At 45.4% G+C, this 26,324-nt stretch overlaps 1 protein-coding gene across 2 annotated transcripts in view; it reads left to right on the top strand.

The window, feature by feature from the left end:
• kat2a (K(lysine) acetyltransferase 2A) overlaps positions 1–17,336 on the top strand; it is a 44,353-nt gene extending 27,017 nt beyond the window's left edge. For both annotated transcript variants that reach the window (XM_048560568.2, XM_059638722.1), the window contains 5 exons: positions 4,359–4,473; positions 7,075–7,111; positions 13,932–13,995; positions 14,714–14,798; positions 16,500–17,336. In XM_048560568.2, coding sequence (XP_048416525.2) covers positions 4,359–4,473; positions 7,075–7,111; positions 13,932–13,995; positions 14,714–14,798; positions 16,500–16,693 — 495 coding nt within the window. In that variant the 3' untranslated portion in view covers positions 16,694–17,336. The remainder of the gene's footprint in view (positions 1–4,358; positions 4,474–7,074; positions 7,112–13,931; positions 13,996–14,713; positions 14,799–16,499) is intronic.
• The last annotated feature ends 8,988 nt before the right edge of the window (positions 17,337–26,324 follow it).

Genomic DNA, 26,324 nt, shown 5'->3' with positions numbered 1-26,324 from the left:
GGGGTGGCCGCGAGGCGTGAGAGGAGGAGGGGGGGGCCGCGAGAGAGGAGGGGGGGGCCGCGAGAGAGGAGGGGGGGGCCGCGAGAGAGGAGGGGGGGGCGCGAGACAGGAGGGGGGGGCGCGAGAGAGGAGGGGGGGGCGCGAGAGAGGAGGGGGGGGCCGCGAGGCGTGAGAGGAGGGGGGTGGCCGCGAGGCGTGAGAGGAGGAGGGGGGGGCCGCGAGGCGTGAGAGGAGGAGGGGGGGGCCGCGAGAGAGGAGGGGGGGGCGCGAGAGAGGAGGGGGGGCCGCGAGAGAGGAGGGGGGGTGCGCGAGAGAGGAGGGGGGGTGCGCGAGAGAGGAGGGGGGGTGCGCGAGAGAGGAGGGGGGGTGCGCGAGAGAGGAGGGGGGGTGCGCGAGAGAGGAGGGGGGGGGCGCGAGAGAGGAGGGGGGGGGCGCGAGAGAGGAGGGGGGGGGCGCGAGAGAGGAGGGGGGGGCGCGAGAGAGGAGGGGGGCGCCGCGAGGCGTGAGAGGAGGGGGGTGGCCGCGAGGCGTGAGAGGAGGAGGGGGGGGCCGCGAGGCGTGAGAGGAGGAGGGGGGGGCCGCGAGAGAGGAGGGGGGGGGCGCGAGAGAGGAGGGGGGGGCGCGAGAGAGGAGGGGGGGGCGCGAGAGAGGAGGGGGGGGGCGCGAGAGAGGAGGGGGGGGGGCGCGAGAGAGGAGGGGGGGGCGCGAGAGAGGAGGGGGGGTGCGCGAGAGAGGAGGGGGGGCCGCGAGAGAGGGGGGGGGCGCGAGAGAGGAGGGGGGGGCGCGAGAGAGGAGGGGGGGGCGCGAGAGAGGAGGGGGGGGCCGCGAGGCGTGAGAGGAGGGGGGTGGCCGCGAGGCGTGAGAGGAGGAGGGGGGGGCCGCGAGGCGTGAGAGGAGGAGGGGGGGGCCGCGAGAGAGGAGGGGGGGCCGCGAGAGAGGAGGGGGGGCCGCGAGAGAGGAGGGGGGGGCCGCGAGAGAGGAGGGGGGGGGCGCGAGAGAGGGGGGGGGGGCGCGAGAGAGGAGGGGGGGGGCGCGAGAGAGGAGGGGGGGGGCGCGAGAGAGGAGGGGGGGGCCGCGAGGCGTGAGAGGAGGAGGGGGGGGCCGCGAGAGAGGAGGGGGGGACGCGAGAGAGGAGGGGGGGGCGCGAGAGAGGAGGGGGGGGCCGCGAGGCGTGAGAGGAGGGGGGTGGCCGCGAGGCGTGAGAGGAGGAGGGGGGGGCCGCGAGGCGTGAGAGGAGGAGGGGGGGGCCTCGAGAGAGGAGGGGGGGCCGCGAGAGAGGAGGGGGGGGCGCGAGAGAGGAGGGGGGGGGCGCGAGAGAGGAGGGGGGGGGCGCAAGAGAGGAGGGGGGGGCGCGAGAGAGGAGGGGGGGCGCGAGAGAGGAGGGGGGGGCCGCGAGGCGTGAGAGGAGGGGGGTGGCCGCGAGGCGTGAGAGGAGGAGGGGGGGGCCGCGAGGCGTGAGAGGAGGAGGGGGGGGCCGCGAGAGAGGAGGGGGGGCCGCGAGGCGTGAGAGGAGGAGGGGGGTGGCCGCGAGAGAGGAGGGGGCGGCCGCGAGAGAGGAGGGGGGGGCCGCGAGAGAGGAGGGGGGGGCCGCGAGAGAGGAGGGGGGGGGCGCGAGAGAGGAGGGGGGGGGCGCGAGAGAGGAGGGGGGGGGCGCGAGAGAGGAGGGGGGGCGCGAGAGAGGAGGGGGGGGCCGCGAGGCGTGAGAGGAGGAGGGGGGGGCCGCGAGAGAGGAGGGGGGGGGCGCGAGAGAGGAGGGGGGGGCCGCGAGGCGTGAGAGGAGGGGGGTGGCCGCGAGGCGTGAGAGGAGGAGGGGGGGGCCGCGAGGCGTGAGAGGAGGAGGGGGGGGCCGCGAGAGAGGAGGGGGGGCCGCGAGAGAGGAGGGGGGGCCGCGAGAGAGGAGGGGGGGGCGCGAGAGAGGAGGGGGGGGCGCAAGAGAGGAGGGGGGGGCGCGAGAGAGGAGGGGGGGCGCGAGAGAGGAGGGGGGGGCCGCGAGGCGTGAGAGGAGGGGGGTGGCCGCGAGGCGTGAGAGGAGGAGGGGGGGGCCGCGAGGCGTGAGAGGAGGAGGGGGGGGCCGCGAGAGAGGAGGGGGGGCCGCGAGGCGTGAGAGGAGGGGGGTGGCCGCGAGGCGTGAGAGGAGGAGGGGGCGGCCGCGAGGCGTGAGAGGAGGGGGGGCGGCCGCGAGGCGTGAGAGGAGGAGGGGGGGGGCCGCGAGGCGTGAGAGGAGGGGGGGGGCCGCGAGGCGTGAGAGGAGGGGGGGGCCGCGAGGCGTGAGAGGAGGGGGGGGGCCGCGAGGCGTGAGAGGGGGGGTGTGCCGCGAGAGAGGAGGGGGGAGGCGGGGAGGGGGCGTGAGAGAGGAGGGGGGAGGGAGGGGGCGCGAGAGAGGAGGGGAGGGGGGTAGGGAGGGGGCGCGAGAGAGGGGGAGGGAGGGGGCGTCAGAGAGGAGGGGGCAAGGAGGGGGCGTGAGAGAGATGGGGGGAGGGAGGGAGGGAGGGGGTGCACTCTATAGCTACATGTCAATGTTTCACTTATTTTTCAGAGCTCGATTTGAATAGTGGGCCCGATGCACGTAGAAGTTTTGAGCTAGACCGCATTGTGTGATAGTACCAGAATACTACAGCTTCTTTTATCACAGGAGAACACTAAAAGTGGTCTTACTGAAATTTTTCAAAAATGGGAATCTGAATGTGTAGTCATACTTTATACGCACGAGGAAAACAGTCATAGCTGACAACCAATTAAATTCGGGAAACTGGATGTTCCATTTAAATAGGCTCCACTGCAAATTCCAATTTTTGTCAGATTATGTGGTTATGGTTTGGTTGTGGAAAGTAAACAATTGATATTGCCATTTGTGATCATGGCCAATCATCCAACCCAATAGCCAGTTGCAGCTTTTTCCACATATCCTTCTTAGCTCCTAGTGCTGTATCCAACTCCTTGAAATCGTACAATATTTTGGCCTCTGTGATAGCAATTTTCCACTGGTTCATCACACTCGGGATGAAGAATTTTCTCATATCTTAGCCCTAAATAATTTGCCCCATATCCTTAGACTATGACCCTTCATTTTGGACCCCTCCACATATCCATCTTTGGGGACATCTCTCCTGCATTTAGCTTGTCTACTCTTGTTCAAATTTTCTAGGCTACTTTGAGATCCTCCCTCATTTTTTTGAACTCCACCGAATATAATCCTAACCAATCCAATCTCTCCTCATACATCAGCCCTGCTATCCCAGGATCAGTGGTTCCTCACTCTTTCTTTACGTTCTGTTTGCTGGGATACTTTTCACCTATTTGTGGTCCTGTGAATGAATTTTCCTTTGCAATTGGTAGTTTGAGTCAAATTCATCTACTGGCCCTTGTGCTTTGAGCCCTGCCCTGAAGTTGGAGGCACCATTTGGTATGGAAAGGATTGTTTCAAAACCTGGCAACTGTCGTGGCAGTGCCTGTAACATTTCTGTGAGCACCTTCAAACCTTCTGGCACTTTTTTTCGAAGTCTAGTCGTGTACGTTACCATAAGTTATCTACATACTCCAGCAACATGCACCCCTGCAGTGAGGCAGTTGAACTATGACTAGTGAATGAACTTCCAGTGGCCCTTCAGGCTCTGAACTCTGCCCACTGATCTTCATTGGATTGAGTCCTAAAAGGTGGCTGTCGAATTGGCTGTGTTTTCCAAAAGCCACCCTTTGGCTCCACCAGACAACATTTATAGGCTCCTGACTTTACCTTGCAACTCAAAAGCAAGATAGCAACTGAGGGGGGGATAAAGAAACCTGTCCAAAATCCTGGGAAGCATAACATATCAGGCGTGAGTGACTGTGTATTTCAATAGCTGTTTAATATTTTATTCATCTAAAGTTTATGTTCAGAACCTAAGGAATGCCTCAGATTCTCTCTATAAGTGTATCTCTGCAGGTGTCAGCACCATTTTTGTACAAATCATGCATGTGAAGGAAAGGTTTGGTTGCATAACAGGACACTAAAATGAAGTTGTCAGCTGTTGAGTATCAGTTGAATAAGGCAATTACAAGCATGGATATTACCAACTATTTAAAATGGTTCATCTTCCAGTGTGTAAAATAATTAAATGCTGTACATGCCGAGAAGTTGCAGAATCTGGAAAACATTTTTTTGCCCCTAGGAAAGTTGATTACAGAATAAAAACCGAAAGAACTGCAGATGCTGTAAATCAGGAACAAAAACAAAATTGCTGGAGAGGCTCAGCAGGTCTGGCAGCATCTGTGAGAGAAGAAAGAGTTAACATTTTCAGGTCCGGTGACCCTTCTCCAGAATAGTTCCAGCAACCTACTCTAATTTTGAAGCTAAATCTAAACTTCTGCCTCCCATACAGATCATAAAGAAGCTGATCGAGAGAAAGCAAGCACAGATACGAAAGGTTTACCCTGGCCTCACCTGCTTCAAGGAAGGAGTTCGCCAGATACCCATAGAGAGTATACCTGGAATTCGTAAGTTTTCCATTTCAGAAGAGTGAATAAAGAATGTGTACAAATGCTGAAGGTACATTGATTATGAGAATATCATAGATATAGTAATATTGTTATGTAGGAAATGTTTGGTCAACAGTGCTGGAATGCATGTGACCTGCTTTGATGAAGACTTGATCTTGGACCAAGATATAAATAAATTTTAGTTAACTATACAGATATGAAAATAGGACTAGAAATTGATGGTTTAGCCTGTTGCATCTGCTGTACTATTCAATAAGATCATGGCTAATGTGCTTTGAATTCTATGTTCCCATGTATCCCCCGTGAACTCTTAATTCCCCTCCCTAATAAGGGTCTATCTAGCTTTGTTTTACAAATGTTCAGTAAACCCCATCTGTCAAATTTAATAATTAGCTAGGTGGAAACAAACCACAAGTTATTTGCTCATTGGTTTGGAAGAGGTGTCGCTGAGGAACTGGCATTCAAAACACAGCTGAGGTGGCAAATTAGTCAAGTCTTTCTCCCAAATCAGTCAGATTGCTCTCAATTTTGCTCATCATCTTAAAGCAATTACATTACTTTGAGACATTGATTCTTAATTGTAAATTAATTGACAAACACAGTGAGCTGCTTTTTTAAAATCAAATTAACTATTAGGAGGAAGGGGCTTCACAAATACGTGCAAATGCAGCAATGGTGTCCAGAACAGCACTGCATAACAAGAGGTTCAATCATTTCTAATCACCTTTACCAGAAGCTCTGTGTGGATGATTCATCTCAGTCTACCCTGACAACTCGATCACATGCTGGTCTTAAACCAACTTAGTTCACTAGGTGTTATGGTAAGGAAAGGCTGAAGGAATTGGATTCTGCAACGGGTATAGCCCCTAGTGATGTTCTTGTAATAATATTGAAGATTTGTGCTCCATAACGAGCTGCACCTGTAGCTAGGCTGCTTTGGTACGGCTAGAAGCCTGGCATCTGCCAGACAGTGTGGAAAATTACCTAAGTACTATCCTGTCTACAGAAAGCAGGACAAATTCTTCCAAGCAATTACCACCTTATCAGCAAAATGATGGCAGGTATTACCAGAAGTGTTATAAATCCAACACTTAGCAATGATAATCTGCATGCTGGTACTAAATGTAGTTTCTATCAAGGTGCTGTTCTCCTAATCTCACTACAGCCTTAGTCTAAACATGGATGAAAGAGCTGAACTCCGATGGTGATGTGAGGAAGACTGCCCTTGATATCTGGGTGTATTTATCAGACACAATGGGGAGCGCTGACAAGACTGAAGTTGATAGGAGTTGGTGCAATGGGGTTGGGAATAGGGATAGTGGTGAGAAGGGAAGAGCTTATCCACACTGACTAGTGATATCTAGCACAAAGGAGGACATCATTGCAAGAGTTCATGAGGATAGATATTTTTGAATCAGACTATTCAAAGATGTTATGACACACCTCCAGAGCAGGTGGGCCTTGAACCTGGTCTTCCTGGCTCAGAGGTACAGACTTCTGTACTGTGTTGGAAGAGCCCCTGAGTTCGTTTTGGATAGTGTCTTAGGCCCAGCCATCTGCAGGTGCTTCCACCGTATAGTTTGAAGCAGAGATGTTTGATAACAATTGCATTACGTTCAGCACCATTTCAAATTCCTTAAATCCTGAAGCAGTCAGTACAAATGTGCAGCAAAATCTGAGGAAGATCCATGCTTGGGCTGATGAGTGACAAGTTGCATTCACGCTACAAGGTACGAGGCAGAAACCATCTCCCAAGATAGAATGTAACTATATCTTTTTTGTAATAATCTTTGTAATACTAACCATCATTGCATTCTCCAAGTAACCCCATCCCTACCCCAGATGTTGATATTATTGACCAGAAACTGATCTGAACCTGTGATATAAATACTGTATCTACCATAGCAGAAACTGGGAATTCTGAAGTGAATGATTTCCCTTTTTACATCCCAAAACCTCTGTCCCATCAGTCGGTGTGATGGAATACTTTCCACTTGCTTGGAGGAGTTCCAACTCCAACACCGGTCAAGTAGCAACACGTTAAGGACATAACTCATTTTATTGGTATTTGGTTCACTGCCTTCAGCATTCATCATCTGTATTATCGATTATCAGTGAAAGCAGTGTATGCCAGCTACATGGCACAGTGCAGCATTTCATCAAGGCTACTTCGAGAGCATTATCCAATTGGTTGACCTCTACCACCAGGAAGAACAAAGGCAGCATTGATATGGGAACACCACCTACAAGTTTCCTTCCAAACCACAGACTATCTTGTAACTGTTTCTGCTGCTATATTTTTGTTGGGTCAGCATCTTGAAACTTCTTCCCAAACAGCTCTTTGGGTGAACTTGAACCTGATGGATTACAGTGGTTCTGGAAAACAGGCAACATATGCTGGTGTTGTCTATGATGTCCACCTACTATAATAAAATATATTTTAAACATTCTAATGTAACATTTTGAGCAATTTGAGGTATGAGAGAGACTTGTTTAACCCTGTCCCAAAACCCAAAGATAGCATTTATTTTTTACCTTTAACCCAATTTGTAAAATCCTCACTTTTTTTTTCTCTCTCTCTCTCTCTCTCTCTCTCAGAGGAAACTGGATGGAAACCTAGTGGCAAAGAGAAAGGGTAAGAATGGCTTGTCAAAGGCTTTTTGTACCAACATAACTCAAGAAAGACTTGCTGAGAATGAAGAGGGAATGGAGATAAATGTCCCAACTCAGTGCATTGTGACTTATTCTATATGCAGCTCATCCTCATTGGTATTCATCAGAGGTGAATACTCATCCCCACTGGTATTCATCTTGTTGATCAGATGAATTGGAGACGGTGTGGCTGAATACTGACTAAGGTGACAACCAGTTAAGTTGGTCTGTAGTACTAACTTGCAAATGCTGTGGCTACACCCCTTTTGGTGAATAACAAGGGTTACCTTGCCTGAACCTTACAAGCGTTGAAGTTTTGTGGAGTTAGAAAGTAAGCTGAAGTTGCATAGTTGTACCCAGTCTGTTCCCTGCTCTTATGGCCATATGTGGCCAGGGTTGGTCCATTTTAGCTTGTTAGTTAATGAAAATGTTAAGTATTTGGGGTTCAGTGATGCTAGTGCTATTTAAGGTTGGGAGGATGACAGAACTTTTTCTGTTTATAGTGGGTCGTTAAACTGGTATGTATGTGGTTCACATAATACTTGCCATTCAGCACATGTTTGTTATTCATGCTTTGTTTTTAATTTGGCATGGGCTGCATCTTTGTCACAAGTGTTGTGAATGCAGTGTCAGTACCGAAGCTCATTCCAATAGAAAGAAGGATATTGAGGAGGTATTGGTTTTGTCTGGTACATATCTATACAGCATATCAAATTAATAACATACATTTGATTTCTCAGTGACTTCAAAAGAGCTTGATTAAGAAGTTTTCATATTGTAACTAAAGTAATGTTTGCCGTAGTCCAAGAGGACCATAAGGCTGCTGTCTCATTTGAAAGAGATGACTGCTGGTAGTTTAACCCAGGGGTTATCATTTCTCAGGCAAGGGGAGGGGTTGAGAAAGAGTGGTGACCTCAGCTGGTGTGGGAATTGAACCATACAGTTGACATCACTCTGTTGACTACCACCCAGCTGACTGCTATATAACTGTGTATAAATTGATGTATTGATTACAAATAATAACTGATCTGCTTTCTATACACCAGATCCCAAATACTTTGCACAGTAACACGCTTTGTTTAGCAGTAGCTTTATGAGCATTTGATCTTTTAAACAGTTATTAATATTACGTAAGTTTAATGTAAGTTGGTTACTGACAAATTCCTCTTAACTGTTTCAAAAAGATATTGGTGCTTAAATATTTAATGGTTACCTCCCTAAACATATAAACCCTTTGCCATTAGTTTTTAAACTGCAACTTGAGTGCAGAAACCATGGTAATTTATTACTATTTATTTGCTTCCTCTGTAAAAGGAAGTAAAGCTTTACATTGTACTCATTTGTCAGCCTAATGGGATGATCTATTCCTTACTAATGGTGATGTTCCATTAAGTCTGCATTAAATAAAGAGTTATTGATTTCTCTCCAGGTCAATCATCTTGGTAGCGTAAAGCTTGTAAAGTGTATGTACATTAAGAATATTTAACACTGAAACATAACTCCATTTTCGTTCTTTGTATGAGTCACTTGAAACAATTGATGTTATAAACCTGCCAGACAAATGGCTGAATTGTTAGGGTGAAGGGCAAGGCTGAAAGGTATAGGGAATGCTGGATGACTGGAGAAATTGAGGTTCTGGTCAAGAAAAAGAAGGAAGCATATGTCAGGTTTAGACAGCAGGGATCGAGTGAATCCTTGGGAGTGAGCATAAGTGTCTTAGGAGTATACTTTAAGGGGGAAATCAGGAGGGCAAAAAGGAGATGTGATGTAGCTTTGGCAAATAAGTAAAGGAAAATTAAAAGTGTTTGTACAAATACATTAAGAACAAATTGAGTAACTAGAGAGAGAATGGGGTGACTTAAAGAACAGCAAGACTGCCTATGTGTGGAACCGCAGAAGATGGATGTGTTATAAAGTGGAGGTTGAACCCCCAACTCTGAGAACTAACACCAAAGCACCCAAAGAGACACACCCCACCCTATAATCTGTAAAAAGAGTGTGAAAAGTGGTGTAACTCACCTTTTAGCAACTCTTAGTGGTTAAATAAAATACATCGCTGATACTCACTTTAAAATCAACAATCAACAATTTATTTATCTAACTCTAACAGTGAACAAATTAACTGAACTTTTAACAAAACCGAGTAAATCCCTTCTAACAACTAACTATTCCAGAATAAAACATGACTGTAATGGTATGCTGTTTGAATAAATGCAAGTTCCACTTTCATAAACAAATAAAAATCAGAATTTAGTCTGTCGAAATTACAGCCAGGGTTACATGTCTTCCAGAACGTTCTGTGCCTTCTTTGACAAATGTTCTGTCAGGAACACCTCTGTCAGTTCATCTGTCATGTATGTTAACTAATTGTGTCGTGGGTAACTTTGTTCTTGAGATGGTGCATTCTCTAACATCTAGAGAAGACTGTGAGAGATGGCAGTGCTCTCTTGAGAGCTGAGAGCAGTTAACTCTGGCAGATGGTAGTAAGTTCCCTTGTCTTTGTCTAATTGCCCTCTTCTTTTATACCCTTGATGACATACAATTTCTTACACTAGGATTGGTCCGATGTTGTCAAAACCATCAGATTTAAATTTAATTGGTTTTTGGTAGCTGAGTGCCAGATTAAAATTGACTGGCTAAATTCAAAACCTGTTTGGTAACAAAACAAAATTGCTGCTTGGCCAGCTTAACTGCGCAGCCTTTCGGTTCAAATGTTTCAATTCGGATGTTCTCAATGTACTTGCGAACCTTCAAGCTACTGCTCTCGGTCATCCATTCCACATCTAAGCAGAGGAAAAGTACATCATCTTTTAAAAGAATGACACAATGCTTTCTCCTACTTGCATTTTACAAGCAGCAAATTCTAACTTCCCATCTCCCAATCCACAAGCACTCTACCTAACTTTGCAACAGGTGAGATGCTAAATGAGTATTTTGTATCAATGTTTACTGCGGAGAAGGAGAAAGAAGCTAGACAACTTGGGGAAATAAACAGCGATATCTTAGAGCCTCCATGTTACAGATGAGGAGGTGCTGGTACCGTTAAAATGCATAAAGGTGGATAAATCCTTAACACCTGATCAGATGTACCCAAGGGCTTGGTGGGAAGCTAGGGAAGTGTTTTCTCGGCCCCTTGCTGAGATATTTGTGTCATCATTAGCCACAGGTGAAATGTCAGAAGACTGGAAGTTCGCTAACTTGGTGCCATTATTTGAGAAAGGGGGTAAGGAAGAGCCAGAGAACTATAGACTAGTAAGGCAGACATCAGTTGGTGGACAGGTTGTTGGAGGGAATTCTGAGGAACAGGATTTACATTAATTTGGAAAGACAGGGACTGATTAGGGCTAGTCAACATGGCTTTGTGCATGGTAAACCTTGGCTCAAAATTCACTGAGTTTTGAAGAAGTGATGAAGAGGATTGATGAAGGCAGAGCAGTAGACATTGTCTTTCTGGACTTCAATAAGGTGTTCAACAGGGTTCCGCTTAGACTGGTTAACAAGGTTAGATCACATGGAATATAAGGAGAACTAGTCATTTTGATACAAAATTTGTGTGAAGGTAGGGACAAAGTGGAGTGTTGCTTTTTGGACTTGAGACTGTGACAGGCAGTGTGCTGCAAGGGCCGGTGCTGTGTCCACTGCTTTTTGTCATTTATACAAATAATTTGGATGTGAATACAGCAAAATATGGATGGTAAGTGTGCAGATGAGACCAAAATTAGTGGCGTAATGGACAGCTCAGAGTACAATGGGCCCTTGAACAGATGGAGTTTAATTTAGATATATGTGAGGTTCTGCATTTTGGAAACGCAAATCAGGGCAGGACTTGTACACTTAATGGTAAGGGGTCCTGGGAAGTGTTGTTGAACAGAGACCATGGAGGGCAGGTAGTTCCTGAAAGTAGAGTCACAGATGGACAGGGTAGTGAAGAAGGGGTTTGAGGTGCTTGCATTTATTGGTCTGTGCATTGATGATAGGAGTTGGGAGGTCATGTTGTGGCTTTACAGGACATTGGTTGGGTCACCTTTGGAATACTGGCTTCATTTCTGGTCTCTCAGCTTTAGGAAAGATGTTGTGAAACTTGAAAAGGTTCAGAAAATATTAAAAAATATGATGCCAGGGTTGGACTGTTTGTGCTATAGGGAGAGGCTGAAAAGGTTGGGGCTATTTTTCCTGGAGCATTGGAGGCTGAGAGGTGACCTTATCGAAGTTTATAAAATCATGAGGGGCATGCATAGGGTGAATAGTCAAGGTCTTTTCCCCAGGGTACAGGAGCCCAAACCTAGATGGCATAGCTTTAAGATGAGAGGGGAAAGATTTAAAAGGGACCTAAGGAGCAACTTTTTCACAGAGGGTGCTGCATGTTTGGAATGAACTGTAGAGACTGGCACAATTATAACATTTAAAAGGCATTTGGATGGGTACATGAATAGGATGGGTTTAGAGAGATATGTGCCAAATGGGACGCGATTAATTTAGGATATCTGGTCGGCATGATGAGTTGGGTTGAAAGGTCCGTCTCTGTGCTGTACAATTCTGAGTCTGTAGAAATGGCACATCTTTCCAACTATAATAACTGAAATTGCATCCATCTTTAAAGTATGTAAGTGAGGATCATAGTTAATTTCCAAGATAATAAAATGTGAGGCTGGACGAACACAGCAGGCCCAGCAGCATCTCAGGAGCACAAAAGCTGACGTTTCGGGCCTAGACCCTTCATCAGAGACGGGGATGAGGTGAGGGTTCTGCAATAAATAGGGAGAGAGGGGGAGGCGGACTGAAGATGGAGAGAGGAGAGTATAGGTGGGGAGGTGGGGAGGGGATAAGTCAGTCCAGGGAAGACGGACAGGTCAAGGAGGTGGGATGAGGTTAGTAGGTAGGAGATGGAGGTGCGGCTTGGGGTGGGAGGAAGGGATGGGTGAGAGGAAGAACAGGTTAGGGAGGCAGAGACAGATTGGACTGGTTTTGGGATGCAGTGGGTGGAGGGGAAATGCTGGGCTGGTTGTGTGGTGCAGTGGGGGGAGGGGAAGAACTGGGCTGGTTTTGGGATGTGGTGGGGGGAGGGGAGATTTTGAAGCTGGTGAAGTCCACATTGATACCATTGGGCTGCAGGGTTCCCAAGCGAAATATGAGTTGCTGTTCTTGCAACCTTTGGGTGGCATCATTGTGGCACTGCAGGAGGCCCATGATGGACATGTCTCCTAAAGAATAGGAGGGGGAGTGGAAATGGTTTGCGACTGGGAGGTGCAGTTGTTTATTGCGAACCGAGCGGATGTGTTCTGCAAAGCGGTCCCCAAGCCTCCGCTTGGTTTCCCCAATGTAGAGGAAGCCACACCGGGTACAATGGATGTAGTATACCACATTGGCAGATGTGCAAGTGAACCTCTGCTTAATATGGAAAGTCATCTTGGGGCCTGGGATAGGGGCGAGGGAGGTGGCGTGGGGGCAAGTGTAGCATTTCCTGCGGTTGCAGGGGAAGGTGCCGGGTGTGGTGTTTTTGGAGGGCAGTGTGGAGCGAACAAGGGAGTCACGGAGAGAGTGGTCTCTCCGGAAAGCAGACAAGGGTGGGGATGGAAGAATGTTTTGGGTGGTGGAGTCGGATTGTAGATGGCGGAAGTGTCAAAGGATGATGCGTTGTATCCCTCACACCCCGCCCCCGCCACAACCGCCTAAAGAGGATCTCCTCGTTCTCACACACCACCCCACCAACCTCCAGATACAACGCATCATCCTCCGACACTTCCGCCATCTACAATCCGACCCCACCACCCAAGACATTTTTCCATCCCCACCCTTGTCTGCTTTCCGGAGAGACCACTCTCTCCGTGACTCCCTTGTTCGCTCCTCACTGCCCTCCAACCCCACCACATCCGGCACCTTCCCCTGCAACCGCAGGAAATGCTACACTTGCCCCCACGCCACCTCCCTCGCCCCTATCCCAGGCCCCAAGATGACTTTCCATATTAAGCAGAGGTTCACTTGCACATCTGCCAATGTAGTATACTACATCCATTGTTCCCGGTGTGGCATCCTCTACATTGGGGAAACCAAGCGGAGGCTTGGGGACCGTTTTGCAGAACACCTCCGCTCGGTTCAGAATAAACAACTGCACCTCCCAGTCGCAAACCATTTCCACTCCCCCTCCTATTCTTTAGATGACATGTCCATCATGGGCCTCCTGCAGTGCCGCAATGATGCCACCCGAAGGTTGCAGGAACAGCAACACATATTCCGCTTGGGAACCCTGCAGCCCAATGGTATCAATGTGGACTTCACCAGCTTTAAAATCTCCCCTTCCCCCACCACATCCCAAAACCAGCCCAGTTCGTCCCCTCCCCGCACTGCACCACACAACCAGCCTAGCTCTTCCCCTCCACCCACTGCATCCCAAAACCAGTCCAACCTGTCTCTGCCTCCCTAACCTGTTCTTCCTCTCACCCATCCCTTCCTCCCACCCCAAGCCGCAGCCCCGTCTACCTACTAACCTCATCCCACCTCCTTGACCTGTCTGTCTTCCCTGGACTGACCTATCCACTCCCTACCTCCCCACCTATACTCTCCTCTCCACCTATCTTCTTTTCTCTCCATCTTCGGTCCGCCTCCCCCTCTCTCCCTATTTATTCCAGAACCCTCACCCCATCCCCCTCTCTGATGAAGGTCTAGTCCCAAAACGTCAGCTTTTGTGCTCCTGAGATGCTGCTGGGCCTGCTGTGTTCATCCAGCCTCACATTTTATTATCTTGGATTCTCCAGCATCTGCAGTTCCCATTATCACTCATAGTTAATTTCCACTTCCTTTTCTAGGAAGGAACTGAAGGATCCGGATCAGCTGCACAACTCTTTGAAAAATCTACTGGCACAAATAAAGGTTGTGAAAGAAGGGCGCATGGGATGTACTAACGATATGGTTAAAGGACTATTTTGACATGCACCAACATAGCGGTTGTGCTTATAATCTCCTGACTTCTGACATTGAACACTGAGTCGTTGCTTTTGCAAGAATAGATGCATAGAATCCAAAATGATATTGAGTTAGAAGGATTAAATTGAAAAACCCTGAAATCTTTACTCACTATATTTCCTGAATCCATTAAATAGCTTTTTGTGCTCAATTGGTAGCAGCAGTATCAAGCAGTTAAATTGCACAGATAAATATAGTCAGTGAAATTTCTATCATAAATCAGTTAAAATATTTTGACTATCAGCAGGATCCAATTATCCATTTCACTACATGTATACTTTTTTTTTGGTTTCACCACCAGCATTGATGTGCTTTTCTTTATCCCGAATGCATACTGGATGCAAACCAGGTTGTACCTGTATAGGAGCCCATGTAACTTGCTTTTCATTGAGAGCAAATAACCAGCTTCTGCTGGCACCTGTCCATGATAATGCTGCTGAGCTAGTTAACCTCCAGTGTGGAGGAGTGCAGAACCAGATCCATCTTCCACTGCTTCGTAGTATTGAAGATGAAAATTGATTATATCATTTACTATGTTCCCGTTTTATTTATTTTACATTCTTACACACTCCAAACAAACTAGAATTCCAAATCTGGTGTTCACAATCTCTCTTTTCTTTAACAGAGTCATCCTAGTGCTTGGCCTTTCATGGAACCTGTAAAAAAGTCTGAGGCTCCAGATTACTACGAAATTATTCGTTTTCCAATTGGTATGTTAAATTAATGGCACAAGTTTTTCATGTTCATTTTCACCTTTCTGTTGTAAGCGAGATGTATATGAAATATTAAATAATTGACTCTGCATGCAGTGTAATTTAATTTTTAATTAACTATTTGCATTTGATCAGATTACTGTTCAGCAATATTTGAGCAATAATGTAGTTAGTTTCTATAATTACGATGGTGATGACTTGTAGCAGATTTTATTGACCCAGCATTAATCAGTTGGACCATACGGTCTTTTTTAAAATTTATTAGAACCTACTGAAGAGGGCTTCAAAAGCTGTAGCCATTTTATGAGGTGACTTATCTTAATTTTTCACCCACAATCAACACCTGTTCATTTTAATTTGAGCCAGTGTATACTCCTTTGGACAGCTTATCTTTTGAAGAGGCGCATTCATTAGCTTTCCTTTCATCAAGAAAGTAATGATACTTTGATTTCATTTTGATTCTTGCTTCAGGTCAGTCCTTTGTCCATAAATTTACAGCCATAGCAACAGCCTCTTCCTTAAATGCTAGCAGTAAATCAAAGTGGGGCAATTGGACTGACAGGCAAGATTGTAAATTTAGCCACTCTCCTTTTAACCATTGAATTCAGCGTAAGTATGCCGATGACACCAAAATTGCTAGTATAGTGAACAGTGAAGCAAGTTATCAAAGAGTGCAATAGGATCTTGATCAATTGGCACAATGGGCTGTTGAATGGCAGACTGAGTATAATTTAGATAAATGCGAGGGATTGATTTTGGTCAAACAAACCAGGACAGGACTTGCACAGTTAATGGTGTAGGGCCTTGGGGAATGTTGCCAAACAGAGACCAAGAGATTCAAGTACATTCTTCATTGAAAGTGGCATCACACGTAGACAGGGTAGTGAAGATGATATTTGGCACGTTTGCCTTCTTGGTCAGAGCATTGAGTATAGGAGTTGGGACGTCATATTACGGTTGTACAGGTCATTGGTGAGACCAGTTTTGGACTACTGATTACGGTTCTTGTTGTCCTGTTGTAGGACGGATATTATTAAATTGGAAAGTGTGCAGGAAAGATGTACAATGGTGTTACCAGGACCAGAAGGCTCGAGTTATCAGGGGAGGCTGGATAAGCTGGGACTTCTTTCCCTGGAGCGTATGAGTTTGAGGGTGACCTTATATGGGTTTATAAATTCATGAGGAGTGTAGACTGTGTGAATAGCAAAGGCTTTCTCCCTGGGGTAGGGGGGCTGAAAACTAGAGGCATAATTTTAAGATGAGAGGAGGAAGATTTAAAAGGGACCTGATGGGCAACTTCTTCACACAGGCTGGCTCGTATGTGAAATGAACTGCCGGAGGACGTGGTAGATGCAGATACAGTTACAACATTTAAAAGTCATTTGGGCAGGTACATGAATAGGCAAAGTTTACCAGGATATGGGCCAAGTGCAGACAAATGGAACAAATTTAGTTTGGGAATCCTGGTTGGCATGGATGAATTGTACTAAAGGATCTATTTCCATGCCATGTGACTCATGACTCTGAAATTATGTCGTATGTGATGTTGTGGAAACTGTAAAATTGCACAAGCTGCAAACTTAATGGATAGGTATTTATCATTCTTTGATTTTTTTTATCCTTTGTTATATTTTTGTATTGATTACAAAATAAACTTCTAGGTGGAATTAATGGCTATATTGATTCTTGTTTATATAGATTTGAAAAGTATGAGTGATCGGCTAAAGAATCGTTATTATGTTTCCAAGAAATTATTTATCGCTGATGTCCAACGCATCATTACAAATTGTCGTGAGTATAACCCTCCTGAGAGTGAGTACTGCAAATGTGCCAACATGTTGGAGAAGTTTTTCTACTTCAAGATTAAAGAAATGGGTCTTTTGGACAAATGAAAGTACTCCCAAAAGGGATATAGCGGAAATCCCAGTCATCCAGATCAGACAGACCATGAATACAGCAGAATGAATAAACTACTCTTGAACTGCAACTCTGTCGGATCAGTGTATTCCGAAAAGTGGCATTACTGAATTTTGTTTGAATACCATTATGGTATCTTGTAATTGCATTGGCTTGTTATTGGTAGCCGTTATGAATAATTATGTTTTCAAACATCCGGTCTATTCCAGTGTTTAACTGTTGAAGTACCCACCTCACTGCATGCAGTTTCTGCTGTCAAAAATGTACACAAATAACTGACATTGGATGCTCCACTTGGATATCTAGTGCTCTCTAATATTCTCACATAAGCAAAGATGATGCACATCACAAAAGTAATCACTAAGCATTTTTATTGCTTATCGAAATTGATGGAACCCACACAAAGTCAATCATTTCAGCAGAATGCATATTACTGTGAGCTTCTCACGTTTCACTTTGTGGAGTCTGTGACTTCAGCGTTATCTGTCTGTGAATGATAGGGCATGTTGTGATAATGCCTGACAACCTTCTGATTTTGTAATTTTTTTTAAACTGAGTTGCATTTTGTACGTTTGCTGTAGCATCTTGCTGATGTAAATAAATTCAGCAGTAACTTCACTCAAATTTGAGTCTCTATTTTTTGCTCTTTATAAAACAAATGTCACTATGTAAAAACATTAACGCTAGGTCGATTAGCCGTGGGAAATGTAGGGGTTAGAGGGATAGATTTGGGGGGTGGGTCTGGTTGGGATACTGTTCAAAAGATTGGTGTGGAATCAAAGGGCTGAATGGCCTGCTACCACACTGTCGGGATTCTATGAATGAATCCCACTTTTGGATATTTGAGAGACAGTTTTGTGTAAATAGACTTTATTAATTGTTATCTATTTCTAGTATAATTTTTTCACATCTGTTAAATTAGATTATGCCACCAAGCATAACGATCTTGCAAAAATGATCACCTCTATGCTCATAACACGGTCCATTACATAAGAAGGCTTTGCTGTCAACTGGGAGCAGTTACAAAAATGTTCTCTCAAGTTTTGTATTAATTTCTAAAGTGCTAAAAAGAAGAATCGAAACTTTGATCCAGTAGATGCATTTTTGGCATGTAAACTATGACTTCTGTCTCTCCAGTTGCAGCTTATTTTCTGTGTGCAGCAGCCAGGATTGCAAGTAACTGGGTTAATTCCAGAAAGTCCAGTATAAAAAAGCTTGTAATTTATGGTTTGTAATAGTGTTGCTGGCTGTGGTTTTTGGAGAATGTCTATTATTCTTGAACTTTGCAGTTCTCATAGCAATCCAAAAACTTGTTCGAGGAGTCAAATGCCATTAAATTAACCTTTTGTAACTAAGTAACAGAATAATGAAGATTATTATGAAATCGGACAACAAGATGAATTTATCTCTAGGTATATATTTGCTTACTCCAAATTGTTCAATCACAATAAAATGAGTTTGATTAATTGACTCTCATTGGATCCACCCATGGAATATGGCCAGTTTGGTATAAAATGGAAAGTTGTTGCTCACTGTCGCACTAAACCACTTGAGTGAACATTTTTGATAATATCAATTTATACAGGAATATCTAATTTGGGAGAACAATGAGGAAAGCAGCGGGAGAAGTAGATTTCTTTTATTCATTCATGGGTCATGGGCTTTGCTAGCAGGCTTGCATTTATTGCCCATCCCGAGTTCGCCTTGAGAAAGTGGTGGTGAGATTAATATGCAAGTCAAAGAAATTAGAATGATGGTAAATGCTCCCATAAGTGTCATAAATTGGCACCATTTAGTAATCAGTTTAATTCAGTCCCCATAACCTCATGTTTGCTAGTTGCAAAATGTGGGCAGTATGTGACCTGTGTCTTTTTTATAAGTGGTCAAATGTATTATCATTTGAAAGTGTAATCAATTGTTGCCAAGAGCTTGTGATGTGATTTCTGCTGTGCTTGTAAGAATGGCAGTCCAGAGAGATGTTTCATTTTGGAACTTGGAGGTAAATTAGTTTTAAAAGCATTCAGTGCACCCTGAAAGGCTGCAGACCCATTTACTTTCAGTTTAGGTCGTTGATGACAGCCCTGAACAGTCTACATTGTTGTACAAATAGGTGGGAGTTTAAGAAGATACTCTGTTTCAGTTTATATAGTTGTTGGATAGGAGAGGTTTGCAGTTGCAATGTGGAGCTTGTTTGGTTTGTGCTTCTGAGAAGTTTGTCAAAATAAATGACAGGCATACCCTTTAAGCAGATTCAGTAACCGCATAAAAAGCAGGTAAGACCCAGTCTCAGTTTGAAACTTGTCAAGTACAGAAGTTGGAAGAGTCTACAGTAGATCTTGTACCAAAGAGAGTAGGCTTCCACAACACAAGTTTGCCTTTGAAAAGCTGGAACTGAAGATACTTCTCCAAAGGACTGCTGTGTTTAATGTTCAGTTCTCTTTACGCACAGCTTCCATAAAGAGCTCCAATAAATTTTTTTAAAGCATGATTTCTGTTCATGAAACCATGTTGACTCTGCTTGATTGTTTTGAAGTGCCCTGCTTTAAGTTTAATAATAGCTCCTAACATTTTCCCTGCTATAGCTGTGCAGCCTGTTTAGCATATATTTCAAGCAACACAGTGCAAGTGATCCAGGTCCTAATATGTTGTACAAAAAGCAATAGTGTGCAAATAATCAATTGGTCATTGTATTGATAGGATAGCGAAGAAAGCATTTGGTACGCTTGCTTTTATTGGTTAGTGCGCTGAGTATAGGAGTTGGGAGGTCATGTTGCAGCTGTACAGGACATTGGTTAGGCCACTATTGGAATACTGCATGCAATTTGTCTGCCTGCTATACAAAGGAAGTTGTGAAACTTGAAAGGGTTCAGAAAAGATTTATAAGGATGTTGCCTTGGTTTGAGGGCTTGTGTTATAGGGAGAAGCTGAAGGGACTGAGGTTATTTTCCCTGCGTGTCAGAGGCTGAGACGTGACCTTAAAGATTTATAAAGTCATGAGGGGCATGGATAGGGTAAATAGACAAGGTTTTTTCCCCAGAGTGAGGGAGTCCAAAACTAGAGGGCATAGGTTCAAGTTGAGAGGGGAAAGATTTAAAAGGGATCTAAAGGGTAACCTTTTCATACAGTGCGTCATGTGTATATGGAATGAACTCCAGAGGGAAGTGTTGGAGGCTGGGTCAATTACAACAGTTAAAAGGCTTCTGGATGAGTATATGAATAGGAAGGCTTGAGAAGGATATGGGCCAAATGCTGGCAAATGGGTCTGTGTTTATTTAGGATATCTAGTTGGCATAGATGTGTTGGACCAAAGGGTGTGTTTCCATGTTCTGTATCTGAGTCTACAGTTTAATGCGTCAAACAGCTTTTTATACATATCCAACTCATAGATAATTATTGGCTTGCTTTCAGTTCTCTAATTTCATTGGTTAAATTGGGCATCTAATACTTACAGATATCAATGTTCTCAATAATTTCATTCCCTCTGAGGTACCAACTTGTTTACCCCTGTTCTAATTGTTTCATTTAAAAGGTCAGTTTCTGTGTAGGAGCAATGCCTTGATTAATTTAGAAAGCTGTTTTTCTCTCCTGAGCCACGTTTAACATTTCATGTCTCCAATCCATTTCTTCAGGGCATCATCACCATGCATTTCACATGCTCATTCTTATTTTTACACACACTACTGTTTTGGCATCATGCAAACTGTTATTGAGCTTCAGGTTGATTGTTACCAAAGGTTGTTAAGTGTCGAATGATTCTCACTTGTACCGTCCTGCGTGGTCCCAACAAGATGGGTTATGGCCAGACTGTTAACTGCAGTCTTTTTGTTTCGCATCGATAAGAACGCAAACATCTCCTAAGTGAAAGCAACACATTTTCTGTTCTTGCATGAAGAGATAACAAAGTGTAGAACTGGATGTACACAGCAGGCCAAGCAGCATCATAGGAGCAGGAAAGCTGAAGTTTCAGGCCAAGACCCTCCTTCAGAAGTAGGAGGGGGGAATTCTCATTTGGTGATATAATTTTTCCTATTTCTGTCTTGCATCCTCCTTGGAGTATCTTACATGTTTCATGCATGGATCCTAATGGAGTACTGCATCCAATACAATTTTGGTTGTGACTTGCTCGCAAAGCTGAAGTTTGTTCGCAAACATAGAACAATACAGTGTAGAACAGGCCTTTCAGCCCTCGATGTTGTGCCAACCTATGAACTAATCTAAGGCCTTCCCCCTACACTATCCCATCATCATCCATATGCTTATCCAAGGACTGTTTGAATGCCCCTAATGTGGCTGAGTTAACCACATTGGCAGGCAGGGCGTTCCATGCCCATACCACTTTCTGAGTAAAGAACCTGCCTCTGACATCTGTCTTAAATCTATCACCCCTCATTTTGTAGCCATGCCCCCTCTACAAGCTGACGTCATCATCTGAGAAAAAGACTCACTGTCCATCCTATCTAATCCTCTGATCATTTTGTATGCCTCTATTGTTTTGTAATAGTTGGTATTTGGGATCCAGCTCTACATGTTGGTTAATGGGGTTCTGGTTCGAATGCTCGGACTCCAGGAATTCTTAACTGTCTTTGCTTGGCTTGTCCTAGGATGGCTATGTTGTCCCAGTCGAATTGGTGCCCCTCTTTGTCCATGAAATGAGTGATAGTTGGTCGAGTATGGATAATGATGGGATAGTGTAGGGGGAGGGGCTCAGATTAGTTCAGAAATCGGCGCAACATCGAGGGCCGAAGGGCCTGTTCTGCGCTGTATTGTTCTATGTTCTATGAGTCTCTTGGTAGTTCATGGATTCTGATGGCTAGTTTCCTTCCACTTTGCCCTGTGTAATGTTTTTGGCAGTCTTGCATGGTATCTTCTAAATAATGTTGGTTCTGTTAGTAGCGGTTGTTGGATCCTTTATTCTCATCAATGGCTGTCGTAGTGTAGCTGTCAGTTTGTTGGCTACTGTGATTCCTGAGAGGAGTGGGGGTGGGGGAAGTAATCAGTGGTCATTTCAGACATGTCCTTAATGTAACGTAGGGGGATAAGTGCCTTTGAACGTATTGTGTCTTCCTGTTGGGAATACCTGGAAGCCTGGCACTCACCAGAGCTCCATTAACAAACATGTAGAGCTGGACCCCACAGACCAACTACTAACAAACAAATTCGGAAGTGATACCACCTACCCCAGTCTAAATAGCAAGCAGGACACAACATCGATACTTCACGGGATGTGCACTGATGCTGTCACCTTGTATGGTGATGAAACGTTTGCAAACAAACTTACCAGCTTGGTGAGCAAGTCAACAACCCAAACTACAAAACTTTTCAAAAACCTTGAACAATGCTATCTTTAAAGTGTAGGTCAAATTTTTATATTTGTAATAAATTATAACTCCTCAAGCAAATGTGTCATCCGTATCTGGTCAGGTCTATCTGCTACAGCAATGTGATTGTGACTGAAAAGGCCTGAAACAGGTCCCACACATCAAATCGCTACAGAAAAGTCAGTAAGTAGGGAAACCAAAATTGGTCATCCGGCTTTGAACAAGACACAAACCATTTACCTTAGCAGAGAGGTGAGTGACCAAGGGGCATTGTTTTAAAGTTATTGGTCGCAAGGTTAGAAGGGAGGATTAAGTTTTTGCACGAAGAGTATTAAGGGTCTGGTCCTCATTGTTTGAAAGGCCAGCCGAGGCAGTCAAGTCAAAACTATCAATTTGTTTGACAGAGTCTGGGTATCCATGTCAAGAGCTGAAACCTACAGAGTTGAAATGTTGGGAAAGATGCTGGAAATGGGATTGGGTGGATGGCTTGTTGGGCCAAGTTGGGAGTCAGTTAGCTGGGCAAGAGTTTTGTGATGCAGAGTGATGTCAACAGCATGGCTTCAATTCCGATATAGCTGAGGTTCCAGCTTCTCAACCTCATTTGAAGAGTGGTGACCCTCAGGTTAAACTCAACACCAGTCATCTCTGTCAAATGAGAAAGCAGCCCTATGGTTCTCAGGGATTATGATGACTTTAGTTTGCCAAGGGATATTTTTGTGCTTAAATTTTCTGTGATTCTACTGATACTATGACTGTAAGCACAGGTCTGAGGCTAGGAATCTGCAATGGATAACTCACCTCTTGTATCCCTGAAGCCTGTCCACCATCTACAAGCCTTAAAGCAGTATTATGATGAAATAATCTCCGTCTTCCTGATTTAGTGTAGCTCCAACATTAGTCAAGAAACTCACCAGCATTCAGAATTAAGTGAATGACTCCCCATCCACCATCTTCAACATCCACTCACTCCACCATTAGTGCACGGTGGCAGCAGTTTGTACCATTTAAAAAGTGCACTGCAGGAACTCACCCAAGCTTCTTTGACAGCACTTACTGAACCTGTGACCTCTACCACCTTGAAGGACAAAAAAAGGCAGATATATGTGAACATCGTCACATGTGAACACTGCCAAGTCCTTTGTCCAAGCCACACAACATCTCGACTCGGAACAATATCTCTCTCTTTTGCTGTCATTGGGTCAAAATCCTAGAGTTAGGTTCCTAACAACATTGTCGGTGCTTCCATGGCACAGTGACAGTAACATTTCAAAAATGGCTAACCTGTCACTTCTCAAGGGCAAATAGGGATGAGCAATGAATGCTGGCCTAACCGGTAGCCCCCACTTCTCACAAAAGAATGGGGAGAATAAAAAGGCCTTTCGTGATTCCACTTAATAGACACAGTTCTAAAAGAAAAAAACACAAAATAGAGCATAGTTTTACCTGTTGAAGTCTACTGGATAGCCCCATACTGACCATGGCCCACACTCTTGACCAAGGTAGATAGATTATCATGACAGACCAAACCCTTGACTGATCTCTGTGCATCTTTCCATCTGATCTACTGCGATTCCCTGAACTGGTTGTGCTGCACCTCCAGGGTTGGCTATGACTCATTCACTGGACTGTAGTGATACAGACCTCCTGACCCTGACCATCCCAAGTGGCTGACTGACCATGGCCATGCCTCAGGACTAATATTAGATGTTGCACTTGACTTACGGTGCCAGTATACTTGGACTGAAGGCTACTCCCTTAAGACATTGAGACATGGCCATTTGGTTTATGTACATGAAGTGTGCTTCCTGTGTGCACTGCTGGCACATGGTGGAGATGTCATGTTGGCATCACAGTGCGGTACAGCAACATGCTCAACCCCCTAAGACGGATCACTGTTGACATCCATGACAAGCTGTCTGGCTTTGTGTCTGCATTAAGTAGCAAGGCAAGACAGAAGGGCTATGATCCTTTCAACTCTGGCTGAGGGGTCAAAGCTGAAAAGATATAGCACAAAGTGAGGGAGGGCTAAGAGAGTAAGTGAGGAACCCTGAGATGTAGCCTGGTCCAATCCATGAGCTGGGTAACTGTCCCTGCATGCAGAGTGTCTTGGCAGCAGCATTGCAAACTAAAGGTGGTAGTGTACTCTTGAAGTGCCGAACTGGATCAGAGATGTGCCATGAAGGTGCAGTGAGGCTAGGACATGACCAATGCCAACATCTGTGGATGGGGGATGTGTGTGCCATCTTTGTGGATGGAGTGTCCCCTGAGACATTAGTGCCAGGTGTGCCAGATGGAGCTCTGGAGTCTCCAGGTAACCCATTCTGACTTTCATGTCAGGAATTCTCCTGCTCCAGATAGAATTGATGCTGAGGATGGGAACCTCCATATAAATGAGGTGATATTAACCAATAATGAGATGCAAATGCAGGCAAATAGATGCAAATAGGCCACTTGCTGCTCCCTATTGGAATTCTCGTCTCACTATTCAACACTTAGTCCTAGAATGGGACTTTCTGTTCTCAACATTGCGAATCTCAATACTGCTGGTCTCACCTGATTTTTCCAACTTATTTATCAGAAAGGGGATTGGGAAGCTTCTGCCTTAAATGATCCAGAGGCATGAATTCATGTATTCAGAGCTGCTGCATCATTTAAATTCAGGTAATTAATTAGCTGCAGGATAACAAATAATGGTGACTATGAAATTATTGATTCCTAAGATGATTTGGCTTGACTTGCGAGGAGAGATCGAGCAAATCTACCCACTAGAAGAATGAGAAGAGATCTGATTGAGATATATAAGATGCTCAAGGGGATTAACAAAGTAGACGTAGACAGGATGTTTCCTTGTGGGGTGATCCAGAACAGACATCATAGTTTTAGGAGAAGAGGTACCAGATTTAGGACAGAGATGAGAAGAAATTATTTCTCTCAAAGTGTTGTGGATCTCCATACATGAGAGTGCACTGAATATCAGGATACTATATATTAGTTTTAATTAGTAATGGGTTAAAAGGTAATAGAGACTGGGCAGGAAAGTAGAGTTGTGGCTGAGATGAGATCAGCCATGATTGTATTTAACATCAGAGCAGACTCAAGGGAATGAATTGTCTCCTCCTGCTCCTAGTTCTTATTTCATATTGGATTGTTGTCAGAGCTCATATTTTTCTCTACTGACCTGTAAACAAAGGAAACGCGCTATCTTCACCCAGTGCAGAATGCATATATGACTCCAGACCCACAGCAATATGTCTTGATCCTTAAATATCTCTGAAAGAAGAATTAGAGGGTATCTCATAGAAACATACAAAATTCTGATGGGTCTGGACAGGCTAGATGGGGGAAGAATGTTCCCAATGTTGGGGAAGTCCAGAGCTAAGAGTCACAGCCTAAGAATAAAGGGGGTAAGCCATTCGGGACTGAGATGAGGAAGAATATCTTCACTCAGAGAGTTGTGAACCTGTGGAATTCTCTCCCACAGAAAGCCATTGGGCCCAGTTCATTGGGTACAGTCAAGAGGGAGCTGGACGTGGCCCTTGCAGCTAAAGGGATCAAGGGATATGGAGAGAAAGCAGGAATGGGAGACTGAAATTGCATGATCAGCCATGATCACATTGAATGGTGGTGCAGGCTTGAAGTGCTGAATAGCTCACTCCTGCACCTATTTTCTATGTTTCTATGAAAGGTCCCAGGATGTCATTCAGTTTTCAGGAATGGGCACTAAATTTTGGCCTTGCCAGCAATGCCCACATCCCAAAAATGAATATAGAGTTGATAGCCAGGGACTATTTCCCAGGGCAGAAATGGCTAGCACGAGGGGTCATAATTTTAAGCTGGTTGGTGGAAAGTATAGAGGGGATGTCAGAGGCGGGTTCTTTACACAGAGAGTTGTGAGAGCATGGAATGCGTTGCCAGCAGCAGTTGTGGAAGCAAGGTCATTGGGGTCATTTAAGAGACTGCTGGACATGCATATGGTCACAGAAATTTGAGGGTGCATACATGAGGATCAATGGTTGGCACAACATTGTGGGCTGAAGGGCCTGTTCTGTGCTGTACTGTTCTATGTTCTTTGTTCTATGTTCTAAATTGAATGACAAGTTTGACAACAGAAGGCCTGAAGCAAAAGCTAAGCACCAGTGACACAGCCAAACTGCAATGTGCATAACTGCCTCCTGCGGGCTGGACTTGCTCTCCGTTTAAATGTCGCAATCTCGTTTGTCACCCCATCCCCTCTCCAACATTCTTGTCCTTCATTTAAAAACATATCCTCCTGGAGCTGAACTTTCTC

Source organism: Stegostoma tigrinum, chromosome 31 (genome assembly GCF_030684315.1).
Source record: "Stegostoma tigrinum isolate sSteTig4 chromosome 31, sSteTig4.hap1, whole genome shotgun sequence".
Classification (NCBI taxonomy): Eukaryota; Metazoa; Chordata; class Chondrichthyes; order Orectolobiformes; family Stegostomatidae; genus Stegostoma; species Stegostoma tigrinum.
This window is presented reverse-complemented; position numbering and strand designations above follow the sequence as displayed.